The sequence below is a fragment of the Mytilus trossulus genome, chromosome 7, assembly GCF_036588685.1.
Source record: "Mytilus trossulus isolate FHL-02 chromosome 7, PNRI_Mtr1.1.1.hap1, whole genome shotgun sequence".
Lineage (NCBI taxonomy): Eukaryota > Metazoa > Mollusca > Bivalvia > Mytilida > Mytilidae > Mytilus > Mytilus trossulus.
The window spans coordinates 19,514,383-19,533,631 of NC_086379.1; the positions used below are offsets into that span (position 1 = coordinate 19,514,383).

Genomic DNA, 19,249 nt, shown 5'->3' on the forward strand with positions numbered 1-19,249 from the left:
AGAACCTTTCTAGAAACTTTCATACTTTGAAATTTAGTAAAAGATTTGAGCGTTAAAACGCTAGTTTACCATATTGACAAAGTTGTAAATGCAGACACTGCATTATGATCCTAAAAAAGTAGGTTGGTGTCAGTGGCCAGGCAAAACGATAAGACAAATTAGGGTGGTACCTAACACTACAGGGGGATAACTCTGTAATATCAGCTAAACGTTTTAATTACGTTGCGTTGTGAAGGCAATATAAAGTTGCTCAATGATCAAAATTAGTGTTTGTCGAACTGCTATATAACCAGTGTAATATTTCTGATAAAACGCTTGGTTCAATTTTTTTGATTTTTTTTATATTTTTGTTTAAGAGTAAACACTTTGTCAAAATTTTATGAAAATTAAACGAGCCAAATTAATTTTAGTGAAAGTGTTGAGTACCACCTTTTAAAGACGTAATAGATACAATGTGTTATTCTATTATCATGTTCAAAGTGTCGCGAATTAACCGAGTATGAACCGTTATGTACCAAAAATTACAAAGACAACTTACAGAAAAACTAAAGATCTTGCAATACGAACTCAATCAAAACCCTAGGTGAGGATCCTGGATTTTGAAAGTCAACATCAGGAGTATGATCCTTGTAAAAATGCATGCACTTTTTGTGCTGACATGAATTGTCTATGATATGGTTATATTTATAAATTTAACTGTTTACAAATTTTTGAATTTTTTGAAATACTGAGGCATTTCTACCTCAGGCATAGATTACCTTAGCTGTATTTGGCAAAACTTTTTAGGAATTTTGGTTCTCAATGCTCTTTAACTTCGTACTTTATTTGGCCTTTTTAACTTTTTTGGATTCGAGTGTCACTGATGAGTCTTTTGTAGATGAAACGCGCGTCTTACGTATATACAAAATTAAGTCCTGGTATCTATGATGAGTTTATTATCATAAAGGTCCATAAGCCCCATTCCCTTAAATCCGCCTCTGTTGTTGGTGGCAAATAAACTCATAATGGTCTGTTTGTTCAGTTATTTATTACAATCTAACAAACTGATCATAACTAATAAGCTACATTTGTATATGTATCATCCTGGTCGGTTCTCTTTATAAAAACCTAGAAAATGTACTTGTAACTATGATATTTCAATATTATTCGGTGAAGAAAAAAAAAACTATGATCAGGTCTTACAATTTTATGGTGATTTTTTTTCTCGATTGAAATCAAAATAAGAAGCTGTTCACCAATTTCTTTTTTTCCAAAAATAAACTATAAATATTTTTAAAAACTTTGACTTCTGTTTATTTAACTCAAAAGTAAATGATCTTTTCGTATTTTCAATCTAGCTTTGACAACGTAGTAAATATCTATCTAAAATATTTATGAATTCTATGTAGGTGAAAATAAATGTTTCAAATAATGTATAAATTAAATAATGTAATATTATGCGCTATCTAATCTTTAGATAATGAAAAAAAACACGTCTGTTTATTTCAATGGTATAAATATATTATGCAATTATAGATATATACAAAAACATTGAAAATGTAAAGTAGGTACTTTGAAATGAATACCTCAAAACAAAGAGCAAACATGTAAAGCACATGTACACCAACGCGACAATAATTGTATTCACAAAAGGAAAAACAAAAGAATAACGTAGAGATGTATTCAACAAGGTAATTTAAATTTCTGTTTTTTTTCCTACTTTTATTTCAACAGTCTAAACAAACGATCATGAAATCTATGAAATCTATTAACAAAATTCAGATATTATTGGCTTCTTACTTTTAAGTACATCCTATTAAAATATAACAATGATAGTCAATTCCAAAAACGGATACATGAATGATCAATAAAGAAAAATGAGATAAAAAGCTCTAGATTCATTTGAATATTGTTAAAATTTCGTTGAAGGTTGACTAGAGTTATATTTTATACAATTATGCAAATGTAATGCCCTTGACTGTTACATGTATACACTACTTTCCCTTTCCTTTATTTACGTCTTCTTCCAAAAACGTTCTTACACTGTATGATATTTTGTGAGAATAAAAATTATTTCACATACAAAACGGACAGTCATTGTTGAATCATTTCGCTATAATATACTACGGAGTTCTGTCTTCGCATTATATCTATATTTAATCAGAGTTATCTCTCTTTCATCTATTTTCGCCTTTACTACTTAGCCACTCCACGTCCAATATGGTGCACCTTGTTCACCGCCGTAACCAACAGCTGGAAGAGGTCGACGTGTGTCCATGTCATATACATATGGACCGGGGTAATAAGGAGGTCCAGGATATGGACCAGCACGATGAGGTGGAGGATATGCGTAGGGGTCCGGGTATGCCAGTTCCATAGGAAAAGCCCTATTGTCATACGCTTGATATCCGTATTCTCGACCACGTCTCTTTTCTAAATAGTCTTTGTCTTCGTAACGCTCTGATCCTATGTAACATCCAGCTACTGCATAAAGCGTTGCCGTGAGTGCTGCAACTCCCATACCAACCCAACCTAGTATGTAGGACCACCTGTAGTCACGAACTGTTGCTGTCTTTATCGACTACAAGTACACAAAATTAATGATTAGATTAATTATGTTAACATTTGAGCAGGAATAATATACTTATGATATCATGCGCACAATTTTAGAAGGAAGCGGAACTTCGGTCAACGGATTTTCATCCCAATTAATTTACAAAAAGAAGCATTTAATTCTTAAATGAAGAAGTACCGGTAGCCATATAAAAATCCGGGAATTGCTACCAAATTTAGATATCAGAACAGATTGATCAATCTTTTATGCTTGAAAAAGATGATTGCATGTATATCAAACTAAGTATAATAATTAAGATTTATTTAAACCTAAATGAGGAGATGCTGAACGATTGCCAAAAGTACAACCACAGTCCAAAATTGATATATTCATTTATAGGTCATCCTTCAACCTTTAACCACTAAAAACCCATATCATAAACTATTAGTGAGCTATTAAAGGCCCCCTTATGACAAAATGTGACTTTCAAACGAGAGAATCAAAGGCCCGACTTTGAGAAAATATCAAGTAAAAAACAAGTATGCAAGGAGAGTTGTCTCATTGGCAATCATACCACATCTTATTTTGTATAAGGCAGCAACCAATTGCAACCATTGAATTACATGTTCCTACAAAATGCAAATTGTTACATGTACAAGCATCAACATCAATGTTACAAAATAATTATCAAAAGTACCAGGATTATAAACAGGATTACAAAACCGGCTCATAAAGAAATATAAATCCAATTATACATACTGGGTCCCATGCCTGGTAAAACTGAGGTTCATCTCTTATTTTATTCCTTTCTAAATATTCAGCTCCATGGAAGAAGGCTATAGCTGCTGCAGTACAAAATGCTGAAAACAAATTGATCATTTTAGTTACTAGTACTCTTTTCGTAATAAACGTTTTTCATCTCAATATATTTCGTATTACAATATATGTTCCTAACGGAATAAATGATATAGAATATTTGTTCCCAACAGGAATATATATTATATCAATATTTATAACAAAGTTTCCATTGGAACTTCTGTTAAGGAGAACACATATACGTTGACAGTCTTGTGTTCACTAAAGTCTTCATTTTTTGTGTCATTTTTTCTAAATTCTTTATTCTTTTGTCATGTTTTGTCAACTCTTCTCTATTCTTTCATTTCTTTTCTAATGGTAAATTCTGTATGTCTAATAAAAGCAAAATGATTCGGTTTGGTTGCCAATGAGACAACTTGCTCTCGTTCTTCACAGGCAAATTTTGTTCACGTAGATTTCACGTGAGACTCACCTCAATCGAGCTTTTTTACATGAAACTCACATGAAATTTTTCACGTAAATTCCACGTGAATCTGATGTGAAATTCACGTGAATTGAGCTTTCACGTGAACTTTTCGCGTAAAATTAACGTGAATCGAGCTTTCAAGTATAACCACAACTCAAATCCTTTCATATTTGGTCCAACTGGAAGTAGCAAAACATGTGAGTTCATTCGCATTACAGGGTCGCAGTAACATGTTATGCCTTACACCATTATAAAAATAATACCTGAAAAATATGCACAGAAACCTGCACAGTATGCCCATTTTGACCTTCGCCAACAGCAAACAACAGCACCAAACACGTATGAAATTAAGAAAAATACCAAGGCCATAATAAAAAAGGCCATATGACATCTCATTAAATCTGAAAAGACAAAAAAAAGTTTAAAAGCATTAACTTCTCAAATATGTTAAGCGCTACTGATTTTTTTAATTTAAGTGGATCCACATTAATTTTTTGGGTTCTAGGAATAAAATTCAAATCAGTTTGCCAGTTTAGTACACTCAATGTAGATTAATGTACTCTTTTCATGTTCTAACCTTGAATATACATGTACATGTATCAATTGCCTCTTGATCTTTAACTGCAATCGATCAAGCAATTAAGATATTCACATGTTATAGCAATTGATATAGGTACAATCCCCTCAGCTGATACATATTGGTTTATAAACTTTATTCAGTGTGCTACCGAACTGAAGTTATCACCAAGAAACCGTTCTACAGCTATAGGATACATTGTACTAGCATAAAAGATCAAATAAACAAATCACTTAAAAAATTACATAAATGTATTCATCATTTATTGTGCGTTAACTTTATTGTGTTACTAAAACCATAATATTATTAGTTTTTATTTTTAAAAACTTCATAAACTTCAAAATTTCATCAAAAGAAATGTAATCAGTATGTTAGTGTTTTTATCATAGTGTTTATGCAATGTTCTAGACGCACACACAGAGAGGGTCTAAAAACAGAAGAAATGTTTCCTGAACCGAGTCACAATTTACTTGTGTTAGTTCTTAATTTTATGAAATTTGTAAATGGTGTAATTATCATAAGTAATTCGAAATACACTGAAACGAAATTAGATATTAAACTTACGTATACGTGTGGAAAAATCCGCTGAATAATCAACATTTGTGGTTTCTGGGAATTTATAGGAAATATGGAAACAATTGCTGTCAACAATACCGTCCGCATTTCTGAATACCACTGAAAAGAAAGTCATATTTAAAAATATATGAGGACAATTGTTTAATGAAATGATGTAAAACGAAGATGTATCACTAAAAAGCAATGGTTCGCTTTCAAAAAGTACCAACAAAACGGAGCCGTTCTTAGAACAAACGCAAATATATTAGTTTGCTTTATGAGCGCGGGTAGAGGTAAAATAAAATACTATCATCTAGACTAAACTTAATTTACAGTTGACCGTAATGTGACAATCACTCAAGTCACAATCATGTAGTAACTGCAGGTATGTTTGACGACATACACTATTTATGAGGGTCTCGCAAAAACAATTTGTTTCTCCTATACACATAATACTTGTAGCATGCAGAATTTACGTATGATGGACATAATAGTATTATTGATTGTTTTCATTTTCCTGCTTGCATACCAGAGGAGCATTTAGGGATTCCCTTTATAAAGCTATATATAGATTTTATGCTCGTCCCACTCAAAACGTTGCTAAGTTTGCCAGTCCCCCCATTTTCAAAAACATTGACGCACATCTGAATATATTTTATTCAAACACCGATTGGCACAAATGATTGGTACCGACTGTAAGGATGTACTTACTAGGTGAAATAATAAATCAAGACTTTAAAAATTGATACTTTTCGACAGAAGAGCATTTTAGTTAAGGAACAAGTTAGCTAAAATATTGATAGGTTATGAAGTTCCTTTCGAGATATCAAAGCTACGATCTGAGATACAATTTGATCACGAAAATTAACCTTGTTCACTGATCAATGAAATGATATTAAGGTCGAGTGAAAACAGTAAGACAGGCATAAGGACCTTCCAAGGTAAACACAAAAGGCATACACAATATAGTTATCATATAAAATTGTACTCAAAAGACAAAAAATAACTATAATAAAAAAGATTGTTTTCAACTTGTCACTAAACCATGAAGATTGAATCATTCAAGGATAATGGACATATGACAGACGAAAACCTCCTCTTGATGACAACGTGTAAAACACCAAGGCCTTCTAAAACATTGCAAATTAGTTAGTAAATGTCAACGCCGGGTCTCTATCCTTATGTTTTACATACTGAGACAGTTACATACTGAGACAGAAGTTGCAGGCTCGACAAAAAAAAAATATGTGCCATATAATAGTGTATTCATCTTTATAACTGCAGGTCATTACAATTTGTGTTTCAACACATTCTTTATAATTAACATGTAATTGTAATTAGCATATTTAATTTATCCTCCCCGATATGCAAATATTTTGTAATAAAAAAACACAAATGTGACAATTAATAATAAGGAATGTCATATTATGACGCCTTTATGTTGTTGTTTGTTAAGTGTATCATAATAGTTTTACTTTCTCAGATTATCTATATACAATATACAATTATATTTATTGCTTGAGGTTATTAACTAGTTTGTTTAAACAAAAAATGCACTAGTAAGACTTTTTATGAGAGTAAATCTTTAAAAGTTACACACTTGTGCTGTAGGCTGATGTATCAGTGCAAAATTTAGATTTATTTCACTAAAAATGACGAATAAGTTGACAAACTTGACTATAACCTATGAGTATTTTCAGCACACAACAAACATATTACGATACAATTAAATTGATCGATTGAGTGTACATACTTGCTAAACGACCGGTGGCATTTGTTTTTGTCAGGCGAGAACAAATTGATAAAAAGTTATAAAGTTTGGTCTGTAAAGTGGATCGACCAAAATAGCGCCAAAAGGAATTTATTGGACTGGCACTCAACATGAGGGCATTTTACAAATAAGCAGACATAACTTTTACTTTTCTACATCGGCTAGAGGTATAAGGAGGGGGGGGGTGTGTTGAGATCTCGTAAATATGTTTAACCCCGCCGCAATTTTGCGCCTGTCCCAAGTCATGAGCCTCTGGCCTTTGTTAGTCCTGTATGATTTTAAATTTTAGTTTCTTGTGTATAATTCAGAGTTTAGTATGACGTCCATTATCACTGAACTAGTACACATATTTTTTAAGGGGCCAGCTGAAGGACGCCTCCGGGTGCGGGAGTTTCTCGCTACATTGAAGACACATTGGTGCATGGCCTTCGGCTGTTGTCTGCTGTATGGTCGGATTGTTGTCGCTTTGACACACTCCCCATTTCCTTTCTCAATTTTATATAATGTACTGCCTTGCAACAAGTCAACTAGAATCCTTTGAAATAATGTTTGCACGTTCCTATTTTCACGTGAAGAACGGTGGCGCTGTCTTCAGACAGATCATTCATCTAGAGTTACTACACATTCAAACATATCTTACATTGTCGAACCGACGCCCCTCATCAAGGATTGGATAATTCTGCGCCATATTTTCACTGTATTATTAGGTTCCATGTTTATAAGAAAATAAGAGGTGGGGTGTGGCATATATAGTTATTATAATTTAAGATTGCAAATGGTAAGATAGAGCGCACGACGTTAATTGTAGAAGAAATTAAGCTGAATTTATAAATATTAATTTAATAAAACATATTTGAAAATTAACGGAAAACACAGATTATTATAGTAATAAGAAAAAGTGGGTAATCTATATTATCTAAGAGCCAGTTGATGTAAAGTTCCGTGAGATTAAATCTTTTACTCTTTGAGTCTGTGTTCAATCTATATATGTACAAATGTATATGAATTTTCTTAACATGACGTTTAAGTCGTTTAATTTTGCTATTGTTGATCTGTATTGCATGAATGTTCCTGTCGGTAAAACTTTAACGGTTTTATCAGAATAATTATAATAATCGGGTCATCAAAATTCACAAACACGACATTGCAGCTTGAATGCAAAACAGAACTATTAAAATCGACTCGGATATGGAAATTTCTTATAAAAATGTTATCTTCAAAGGGAAACAAGTTGTGTTACATACGAAATTGGATGTACAAATGGTAGATACATTCGTTTAAATATGTTTAAAATATTCGAACCATCATATCTAAAGCATCTTTTAAATACTTGACTGTCCTGACCTATTGTCCTATTGTCAGTTTCCTTTGACATTAAATTTGAAATATAAATCCTGTGAAAATGACAATATCCCATTGTATTTGCCTGATCCAGTATTCAGTGATTTTATGGTGGTCTTTATATTGTTTGTGCTTCGATGGGTTTAAAAATGATCCGATTGTTAGCTTGGTTCAGTGCATATAAAATAAATGGTCTATCGTAGTATTTCAAATATTTTGCTGACATTCAGTAGAATAGCAAATCGAAAAAAGGGTTTTGAGTGAGATATCATTACGTCAGCAAATCATAAAAGGCGTGTGAGAGAGATAACCTTATGTCAGCGAATCGTAAAAAAGGCTTTTGATTGAGATATCCTAACGTCAGCGATTCGTAAAATTGATTTTTAGGGGGAGATATCCTAACATCAGCGAATCGTAAAATGGGTTTTTAGAGGGAGATATCCTAACGTCAACGAATCGTAAAATGGGTTTTTAGGGGGAGATATCCTAACGTCAACGAATCGTAAAATGGGTTTTTAGGGGAGGTCGATATATCCTAACGTCAGCGAATCGTAAAATTGGGTTTTGGGGGAGATATCCTAATGTCAGCGAATCGATAAATGGGGTTACATGTATATGGGGAGATATCCTAACATCAGCAAATAGTACAAAGGCTGTGGAGCGAGATTTTCTAACGCCAGTGTAAACCTGATGATCCTGTCATATAAGTCCCGGTAACCTTCATTTCTTAATATAACAAAGAAGGAAAAACAAGGACAGAATGAAACATATTGTGTGAAGCGCATTGCTATTCAACTACATGTTAATGCTTACAGTGAGTTAAAAGCTTCATAAAATACACTAAGTATTTTTGAAAGCCATAATTTGCCCAAACCAAGCAGTGGGGATAACTATGATGTGTAACTGATGTATAATATCTAATGGAATGGAGACACTATATTTGAAAGAGGGACGGATAGAAATGTGATGTTTTTTTTCAAGAGCTTATAAATTTAGGGAGCTACGCTTTTTATACCATTTGGTTTTATTGGTTTTATTGGGCGGGTGGGGATGGGGGGTTCGAGTAAAAAAAAAGGGGAAGGTGACACAATTCATATAAAAATAGAGTTTTCAAACTAATAAACAAAGGCAGCATAGAAATTACAACTCCTAGCACCCCCCCCCCCCCTTTTCACACCAAAATCAAAATTTAATGGTAGCTCCCTTAAATAGTAAAACTTTATGCAATACAATGTTGAAAACAAAGTTAAATTATTTTCGTTGATGCCATGTTATTATTTTTAATCTTAAGTTGGGACTATTTTTTTTTTTTTTTGGAATTTACAATGATTGATGGTGACAATTTAAAATTGATGAGTAATTTCATGTTTCAAGTTTAATTGTCACTTATTTAATGCATTAAGTATGTTTATATTAAATTGTGTAGTTTGTTTGAGAAGTTATAATATAAAGAATCACGTGTAAAACTTTCAAATGCATTTATTGTACATGTTGTAAAAATGCATTAAGTATGTTTTATTATATTATATTAAATTGTGTACTTTTTTAAAGAAGTTATAATATAAATAGTCATATGTAATTTAACTTTCAATTGACAAAATTTATGCATGTTTAATTGTACATGTTATACAAATGCACTTAAACATGTGACCATACAAACTAAATAACTAAAGTGTTACGTACAATGAAACAATACGGACAAAACACATGTATCTGCCAGTAACCTCAAACTATCAACATATTATATTTGCATACAAAATACCAATTTAAAGTGTATAAAAGAACGTTGTCAGTTATGTGATTTCGTATACCTAAATGAACAACCAGAAGGATGTCCAGAAAGGTTTACTTTGACTGCACAGAAGGGGGTTACAGTCATGTTCTTCAATGATCAATCAGCAGTGTTTCAGGAACACAGGCAAGGGGACTACATAGATATAAGAAGATGTGGTATGAGTTCACAAGTTTTTCAGGAACGCCAGCATAAGTTACTGTTCCTTTCTGTTCTGGGAAGCTTAAGGAATGGTGGTACTTTTTTCCATCGTTCGGTCATATACGACATTAAACGGTTTGAATTCAACATCCAAAACTTAAATTTACGTGTTCTCATCTAAATTCGTTTACTCAGTCAAATTCCTGGGATGGTTCAAGAAATTATTAAAAGCCATCCCGAATATAGATAGTAAATTCCAATCTCATTGTTATAGTTATGCTCTACTAAGTGATAGAACTAGTAAATTCCAATCTCTTTGTTATAGTTATGCTCTACTAACTAAGCGCTAGAACTGTCCAGGTCAACTTGTAAAAAGATATTTCTACCCGTTTCATGTCAACGCACAATTTTACACCAAATGGTTATAACAAAAACACAATTCACTTAACCGAGAAAAAAAGCCGAAAAGCCCTTTTTACGGTCGCTAATGTTAGATATGGTTCTTGTATGTTACTGTGTACGTACTAATTTGAAAATGAATATATTACTACTTGTATTTGTTAAAAGTTAAAAATAAATGTTCGATGGTCTTCCGTTTTCGCCCCCCCCCCTCAAAAAAAAAACCCCAAAAAACCCCAACAACACAAAACTTACCCTCACCGGAAATTATTATATGTAGCAAGTGTCAACATTTAACTAGTATTATATTTTTATTAATGTAAAAAGTTTCAAGATGTATTCAATATAAACACATGTCTAATACATACAAAAGCACAGTCATTAGTAGAACAAGCAGAGTTAATATTATGCAGATGATTAATACAGAAAGATCATTTGGTCATACATAACATTACATATAAATGAAATACAAACTGTTTTAATCATTTTCGTACACACCAGAAAAGACACACATTTCAACAGGATATCAAGACAGTAATTATGATCTTTTCTCGGTTTTAGTATGTTTTTTTTTCTATATAAAGATTATTCAATTGTAGGTTAAAATTTAAGGGGGGGGGGGGGCTAACAAGTTTAACCTCGCCATATTCTGTATGTATGACTATGTGCATGTCCCAATTTATAAATGTGGAAAAATCTAAGTTTTAATTTATTTCATATAGTCGAAAGTAAGTTTTTCGTATATTGGTTTCTTAATTCCCCTTTATTTTTTGAAAATTATTCTGAAGCTAGCAAGGTACAAAATTATATATCTGATTAGAGGGGTGATTTTTTTTCTTACAACAATACCATCTTTGTCTATCATTTTCAAAATCAAATTGTTGTAACATGTTCAGGCTAACTTGATTATAAGATGTATGAAGCTTTACAAAAATCCAAAAGTGAGCATGAATACCCCCAAATGATCGTTCCATTCACTAGGTTTAGACCAACTTTTCTAAAAGACAAATCCATGCACTAGATATAAGTCCTTGAAAATTACAAATTTCTTGGATATGTTTTAACCATATAAATAATACCAGCTAGAAACATTACTCTTTGGGAAGAGTTCCTTCTAATAGTACTAAGAAGTGATTTTTATAAAAATAAAAAAATGTATCCCTTGAAATTCACACCTCATAAAAGGGTTAGTAATAACATTGATGTGTTAGCCATCGTTTAAGTGGTTGTTCCCAACCTGTTATGGGGGAGTACAGGTGGGGATAAAATATGACCATATACACCAGAAAAAAGTACAAATTCTGTGAATCGAGTGTACGAATTTCAAACTGAACGTTATGCTGTTCGCGATGAATCGAGTGCACCATTCGTCGATATAGCATGCAATTAATTATGTATGATTTACTTTTTAACATTTTAGCAGTGTTTACAAAATAAATAAAAAAAACCAAATAACTAAAACAAAACATGTACATGTAGATACATAATTTAAACATAAACAAAGTACTCACAATCAGTATCATTCCCATAATAGCATTCACGAAATATTCCCCTATTTCTGGTGAAAGTGTATCTAGCTCTAGTAGCATCTGTTTTTACAGAAGCCCCTAGTCTGTTTCTATCTACTGTGAATTCTATCCAATAGTCCGTGGCAAAAGAAACTGCTAAAAGAGCAATAGCCACTGGTCCCAGACATGTAGCCAGGACCAGGCTAAATGTCCCACACGAACTCCGTCGCATATTTCACTTAAAATCCAAATTCAGTTAAAATATCACTGAAATTCCCTGTAGCCAACGGAAGGCTAAGACGAAAGCGAAAGAATGTTCACTTCAATGTGTCATAAGTAATGATGTTAATAACCCGCGAGAGTGAGACATGCACTGGTGAACAATAATAAAGAAAGATGTCCACACGGAATCTCAAAGCCGTTGATGATCTACTTTTGTTATTTTATCCCGAGGTCTCAAATGGTCAATCCTATATCTGCTCCTTCGGACAGGTACAATTACAAGTTATATGTACATTCAACTTTTAAAGAAATCGCCCACAGGTACAATTTATAATGTAAGGTAAATAACATACATGTATTTTACTGATGACTGCACGTGACACGACTCGGTGATACAGTTATGATTGATGAACAAACTATGAGGAAACAAACCTTGTATATAAAATGCACGTTAAGCACATGAATGATTTTAAGAACTACAAAGAGAATACAACACTATTATACATCAAATTTCGAAGTCAGATCGAGAGCAATCAACATAAAATGATGTATTGGTCCAGTATTTATTACTAGTAATCACCGCAACTACTCTCCAATTATAGTGGAGCGGCGGAGAGGACAATTTTAGAAATTTAAATTACCTAAATACCTCATGGGATTTTAATAGCTCATTGGAAAGCTGAAATCCTGTACTTTTTTGAAAATATGTGTCGTCAATATCAAATCTGGTACAATAGTATCGAAAATCAAGGTCAAAGCTCGTCACTTAAAAAAATCCTACTTTCATCTAGAGAAACAATACCATTGATATTTTTCAAAATTAATAATATATTCAATAAATTATACGAGTAATATTATGGAGAAAAACGTTAGTTTATACAAAATCTTTTTCATATTTGCATATGACGTCAGAACAACGTTTTATTTAACTTTTTAAAAGGTAGTCCATGGTACATACAAATTGTAATGCCTAATGGAAAACAGGAACATATTAACATTGATAATTGACATCGACAAATAGCATTTCTTGAATACTTTAAGAGTTGAAAAGTTTTCAAAGAGTATCTGAAATGCATAGCTAATAAATCAAACCAAATATGCAGCCATGAAAAAATTCGTTTCAGTTTTCAAGAATTCGACGTGTCACTGAGTTTTCTTAAAATGAATTCAAACTATCTCAATACAAGATACCTTTTTATTTAATATAGTTAATGGAGTTTGATATATTACCCAATTAGTGCAAGCGTGTTGTAGAACAAATTCCTAAAATTGAGACATGACCGTTATAGTAATTATCTATGATGAGTTTATTTTCATACCAAATGAAACATTATAGCAAATTAAAATAATGTTACCAAATATTACAAGAACTATTTTCATGGTATTTCATTACAACTACCTACATTTTGACCAAAAACATAAATCAGTGCAAGGAACACCCTGCTCCTTGCAAACACGTGCTGCCTAGCATGTTTTCCCCCTTACATGAACTAATTAGATCTTGGAGAAAGTCCGATGCCATTTGTCCCTCAAAGAAAACTGGCTCTAACGTGTCATATTGCGAAGTTTTCCAACAAAGGCACATGGGGAGCCATTACTTCGGTTGGCTAGATTTGCCGACAACCATATTTTACTTTGCCACATTGTACGTAGTACGTGATGCTTAAATACGAATTCACATGCAAAAAGCTTTTCGGTTGAATTGTTTTACACTGTCTTATCGGGGCCTTTTATAGCTGACTGCGGTATGACCATTTGAGCTTTGCTCATTGTTGAAGGCTGTAAGATGACCTAAGGCTACATGATTACCGAAACGGCTTGGTTTTGTCCTAAAGAGGTTGAATACCGACTTTTAACCGATTCTAAAAAAAAACTTGAAGTGAAGTCACACCAACCCAGAGCGTGAACGACCAGCATAGCAAGACTTTAAATGGAGTAATTATGTTATTACAATTTGACACCAGGCACTCTGCGAGAGTAGAACAGTTTCTCCGAATGTCATGCGAAATATTCATTGATACTGAAGAAAATGTTTCAAAAGACCGTGTGTCAAAAGACAAGTAACAAAACTTGTCAAATAGGTTGACAACATTGCTTCTGACATTTCCAACTATATGCATTTGTACTTGGTTATTTGCAAGATAATAGTCCCTAGATATATAAACATTTTCCATTATTTGTCATAAAATTGAGGCTGCTTCATAAAGTACATGCATACCGATTTGCCGTTGGTTTTGGTGGAGCTACATGTACTTAAGTCGGCTTTTATCTCAACCATTTTTAATTATGCTTTGATGTTATTCGCTGTCTTAACAGCGTCTCCAATGAAAATATTGCAAGCAAATACAATGCTAGATTTATATTGTCCTTGTTGAGCAAAAAAGGCAATGGCATCCCTGTAGTACCTCGCAAGTTTAGCCTTATGTTTTATAGAGGAATTACAGTATGTCTTACTTATTTTATTAGGTAAAAAAGACTGATACCTTGTCAAAAATGATGATTAAACAAGAGACTTTTTGTCAAGAATAAGGTCTTTTTTGGCATCTAGCGGGACCCGTTTTAACGAGATTGTTAAATTGTCCATGTGATTGAATAAAAAACAAATCAACCACACCTGAAAACCAAACGAACCCTAAAAATAAATTCACATTCCCAGTTCAATTCAACAAAAACGAGTATACAACAATATCAAACAACATAAATTAATCACAAGGCTTTAGAAATTTAATGAATGGCTATCATTTATTTTGATTTTATTGAACCATAAAACTAATTTTTGACTCTTCACATTGAATAATCCGCGAAGCGGATTATGTAAAATGTGAAGAGTCAAAAAATAGTTTTATGGTTCAATAAAATCAAAATAAATTATTGCCATTCATTATAAATAAATTTCTATCAAAAATAAGGTTCAAAGACCTTTTATATTATTTATATCAACCTAATAACAACGTACACACATGTTGGCGTATGAATACTCAACGTCAGAGTGGGCGTGTCGCCATCAAAATTGACAACATTGAAAATAAAACTAATAATTTTAACCAATCAGAAGACAGTAAAAACACCAAATTCATTTATTGCTTAATGCATCTGAAAATGGTTGAAAATAACACTGTAAAAATCATCGTTTTTCATCTTGCATTATTTGCACGTGCAGTATAGGTATATTTTAAAGGCACAACAATGAAGCCGCCGTATAATACTTCAATCGACCCGATTTACTTTTTGAAGTTAATTCCTAAAAATATAAATATTTGACTAAATATCTGCTTTTTATCCAGATTTCAAGTCCGAATATTTGTCACAGATTTACCGACATTGTTGTGGTTTCTAGTTATAGTCACACATTCAGCGATTTAGCGAAGGTCCTTTGTAGTCATTTTCAAGCATATTTCTTGTTTATTTTATATTAAATTTAGGACTATTTAGAAATGCCCTTACATTGTATGAAATTCACGAATAACTTTATTTACCAATTTCATTCAAAAATTATTTTTTAGAACGGGTTTGTTGTGAAATTTGACTACCGAATCGGCAGTGGGGTATTCGATGCAAGTTGGGTAACGTCAGTAAAGGCTATTTTTAACGTCATTTGTACCACATTTGATATTGACGACAAATATTTTTCGAAAGCTGAATAATCGATAAACATTTTAGGACCTTAAAATTCCATGAGGTATTTGGGTAATTTAAAATCGTTAACTAAGCGACTTTTTCAACATTCGCCGCTCCACTATTATTTATTTATTAAACTAGCCTAACAACTATTATAACTAAAAGGCATTATTTAAAAAAATATTATACCTGTAACAAGGAAAATTCCGGCTTTTGAAGATGATTACAATCAATAACAAGACAATTGTCTTTAGTTAACGGGAATTGTTTACCTTTCCAGAGAACACCAGCACACAACAGTTCTTGGTTGGGTCTTTTGTTTCCTTTGAAGTGTTTTGTTTTCATTGCCAGATCCACTATCTCTACCTTTAATGTTGGTGTCTTTGTAAGATTTATGTGTACATTCAAGTTTATCTGAATTTTAGTCGGTTGTGTTGTTTGTCTATGATGTATGCTTACACAGTTTTGGCTGCTGAATCCCAATTACTGTCACGTTAACCTTTTATGTCTGTAATATATGGTTGCACCCCAAATTTTGCAAAATAACCAGAAAGGAAATACAAACAACTGTCGGTCACACAAGTGAGAGGTTTAGCTAGCTACAAAACCAGGTTTAAACTTACATTTCTTTCGAACAATATATATACTTATACCAAATCCGGTATACGGTAGCTGTTTTCACTTATTTTGTAACGTTGAATGAAAAAGCTTGATTTTGTCAGTATTTATAGATTTTTCCTTTTTGAAAGGAGAAGGGTCATTAAGGCCTAGATTTGGCCCAAGAAAATAAAAAAATGGAGTTCAATATTTTTGTTATTTTACTTTGTTTCATCAAATGTTGTTTTGTTACTGCCCCTCGCTACTCTTCTGTCAGAGTTTTATTTTCTTTTTGAACTCATTTTTTAGAATTGCAACCTTGTTATTTCCCCCCTTTATAAAAGTGTTCCTTTGATAATTTCGTTTAAAATATTAGAAAAAAATCAATATTATAACACTTGGAGTAGAACTTTATATTGCTGGAGCTTGCGAGTGCAATATAAAGTTCTACAAGGGACAACATTCCCCAATATTCATGCAATAACCCTTTTATTGTATAGCAATATAATATTTGAAAGTAAACATTTTTTTAAACTAAGATTTTGTCGTTGATGACGTCATGAATTTTGAAGATTTATTGCACTAGTGCAATATTATAATTTATTATACTTCACGTTAAAATGCCATATTTTGATTGGCTAAGACGAAGGTGTCAATTTACTCTATCACATGGCTGAGCGGGTGACAATTTTTTTTAAATGTTACCCTCTCGTCTAGACCAATCAGAAATCGATTATTCAAAGAACAATGAAGTTGTTTTTTTCTAATATCCGTAACGTTGTTATGAACGTGACGTCATAGAAAATACTTTTAAAATAAAATTAATCTGTAAAAGCCAAAAATTATAGGACATTCAGTATAATAAATTAAATAACACATAGCTGAGAGGGTGATAGAGCAGATTGGAACCCCTTGAAAAGGCATTGTCAACCTTGGCTTCGCCGCGGTTGACAATGTTTTCTCGGGGTACCAATCTGCTCTATCACCCTCTCAGCTATGTGTTATTTATATATTATTGCACGCTAACTTTTGGTTACTTTCTGTGGGGAATATTATATTGCTATACAATAAAATGAAATACAATTTACAATACATTGAAATACAATACAGTATAATAGAACATACTTTAAAAGTTTAATTATGAATTTATGTATAAAACATAATCATGAACTTGTCTGGCCCCTCAGTTCTAAAGACGTCTTAATGAAGACTCCAATATGAACAAGTTCAGGAATGGGTTTAGAATGTGTTTTAGTTTATTAAATTCATCAAGATGTTGAAATGATGGTACATAGTCTTTAATATAAGTCAAAAAATCAGAACGAAATGTTATGTTAATGTCACAATACAACAAGAAATGAAATTTGTCATCCAGGACTCCACATTTTACATAATCTTTGTGCTCTTTGAATGTTTCTGCACCTTCCTAATTCAATGCCGTGATCAGTAAGTCTAAATTTTGAGAGTAACTGCCTATGTATAAAATTATTGCAATTTAAATATTCCTCAGACTGACAATTAGTTTTTAATTTCCCATAGAGACAAAGTATGGATGAGGAATCCAATTTTGAAATTTTATTTAAAGTAGTTTTTTCATATTCCTCCGAAACACACTTTTAAATATTAAATTTTAACACGTTTTTTTATTGTTTAAAAGGTACATTAATATTAGAGTACTAATGCAACAGTACTGGTATATCACAAAAAGATTATTTACAGCAGTTCTATTATATGCCCTAAAAGTTGACTAAAAATTATCCATAAATTTCAGAGTTGTATGTCAAAATAGGTCTTATAAGAGTATCAAATGATTTACATGACAAATTAGTGGGAACAAAATTGAAATTTGACACATATTTTCTCAATAAAAATAAGCTTTTAACCTTAATACCTTTTTTAGACAGCTCTTCAGTAGTTTTTGTAAAATTTCCCTTATAGTTAATAATATTCCCTGGAAATCTACAGTCCTGAACTTATGAAAAAGTAATGTAATTTGTACATAAATCAATATATTATATTTATATTGTAAACAAATAAATGAGACTGATATTGCCAGGACCAAAAGCATATAAGCTATCATAACACAATACATGTATGTAAGACATAAGTATCAAAATCGTATAAAAAATACACTAAAATCAATTGATTAGGGCATGATGATTGATTAATTTGTTTTTATTGAAAAAAATATTTCCTTGTTTTGCTCTAATATTCAATTCACTATATCAATACCTATATTTGAGAGCCCAGGTGGTCGTGTGGTCTAGCGGGACGGCTGCAGTGCAGGCGATTTGGTGTCACGATAACACAGTAGCATGGGTTCGAATCCCGGCGAGGGAAGAACCAAAAATTTGCGAAAGCAAATTTACAGATCTAACATTGTTGGGTTGATGTTTAGACGAGTTGTAAATACCTATATAATATACACACTGCATTGGCGAATCTAAGGAAAACGGGGGATGTTGAGGGGACTGGGGGCAACCCTATTTTTTTATTTTAATTTAAAAAAAAAATAACGTTTAATGGTGAACACTTTTTCAAAATGACTATATCAGCGCCTTCGATGACACTTTTTTTCTTATTTCCAAAGCTCATAAGCACATGTTATAAGAATCAATAATATTATTCATTATCTATATTTAAAGTCACATTCAAATGAGTCATTGCTTAAGAAATTAAGAATAAAATCAGTACTAAAATGCGCAAATCTTTTAATACAAAATGTGATTGTCATGAAAGAGTATCTATAAAATCCAATAAACAAAAAGAAAAACTTTTAATTGCATAGTTCTTATAAACTGTGAAGTAAACAACAAGAAATTGAATACGAAAAAGTCTTTCTAGATCTTGATTAATTTTTTCACGCTTTTATTTGCATCTTACATGTATTTTTAAAGTCTTTTACATACATGC

The 19,249-nt window shown here is 32.2% G+C and overlaps 1 protein-coding gene across 1 annotated transcript; it reads right to left on the minus strand.

Annotated features, from left to right (window-relative positions):
• Positions 1-1,008: 1,008 nt before the first annotated feature.
• Positions 1,009-12,500, minus strand: LOC134724766 (uncharacterized). Its single transcript, XM_063587998.1, has 5 exons — positions 11,903-12,500; positions 4,957-5,067; positions 4,079-4,216; positions 3,293-3,393; positions 1,009-2,560 (listed from the first exon to the last, which is right to left on the minus strand). Exons 1-5 carry the CDS (start codon positions 12,129-12,131, stop codon positions 2,180-2,182), a joined length of 960 nt encoding a protein of 319 aa, XP_063444068.1. The 5' UTR covers positions 12,132-12,500; the 3' UTR covers positions 1,009-2,179.
• Positions 12,501-19,249: the final 6,749 nt, after the last annotated feature.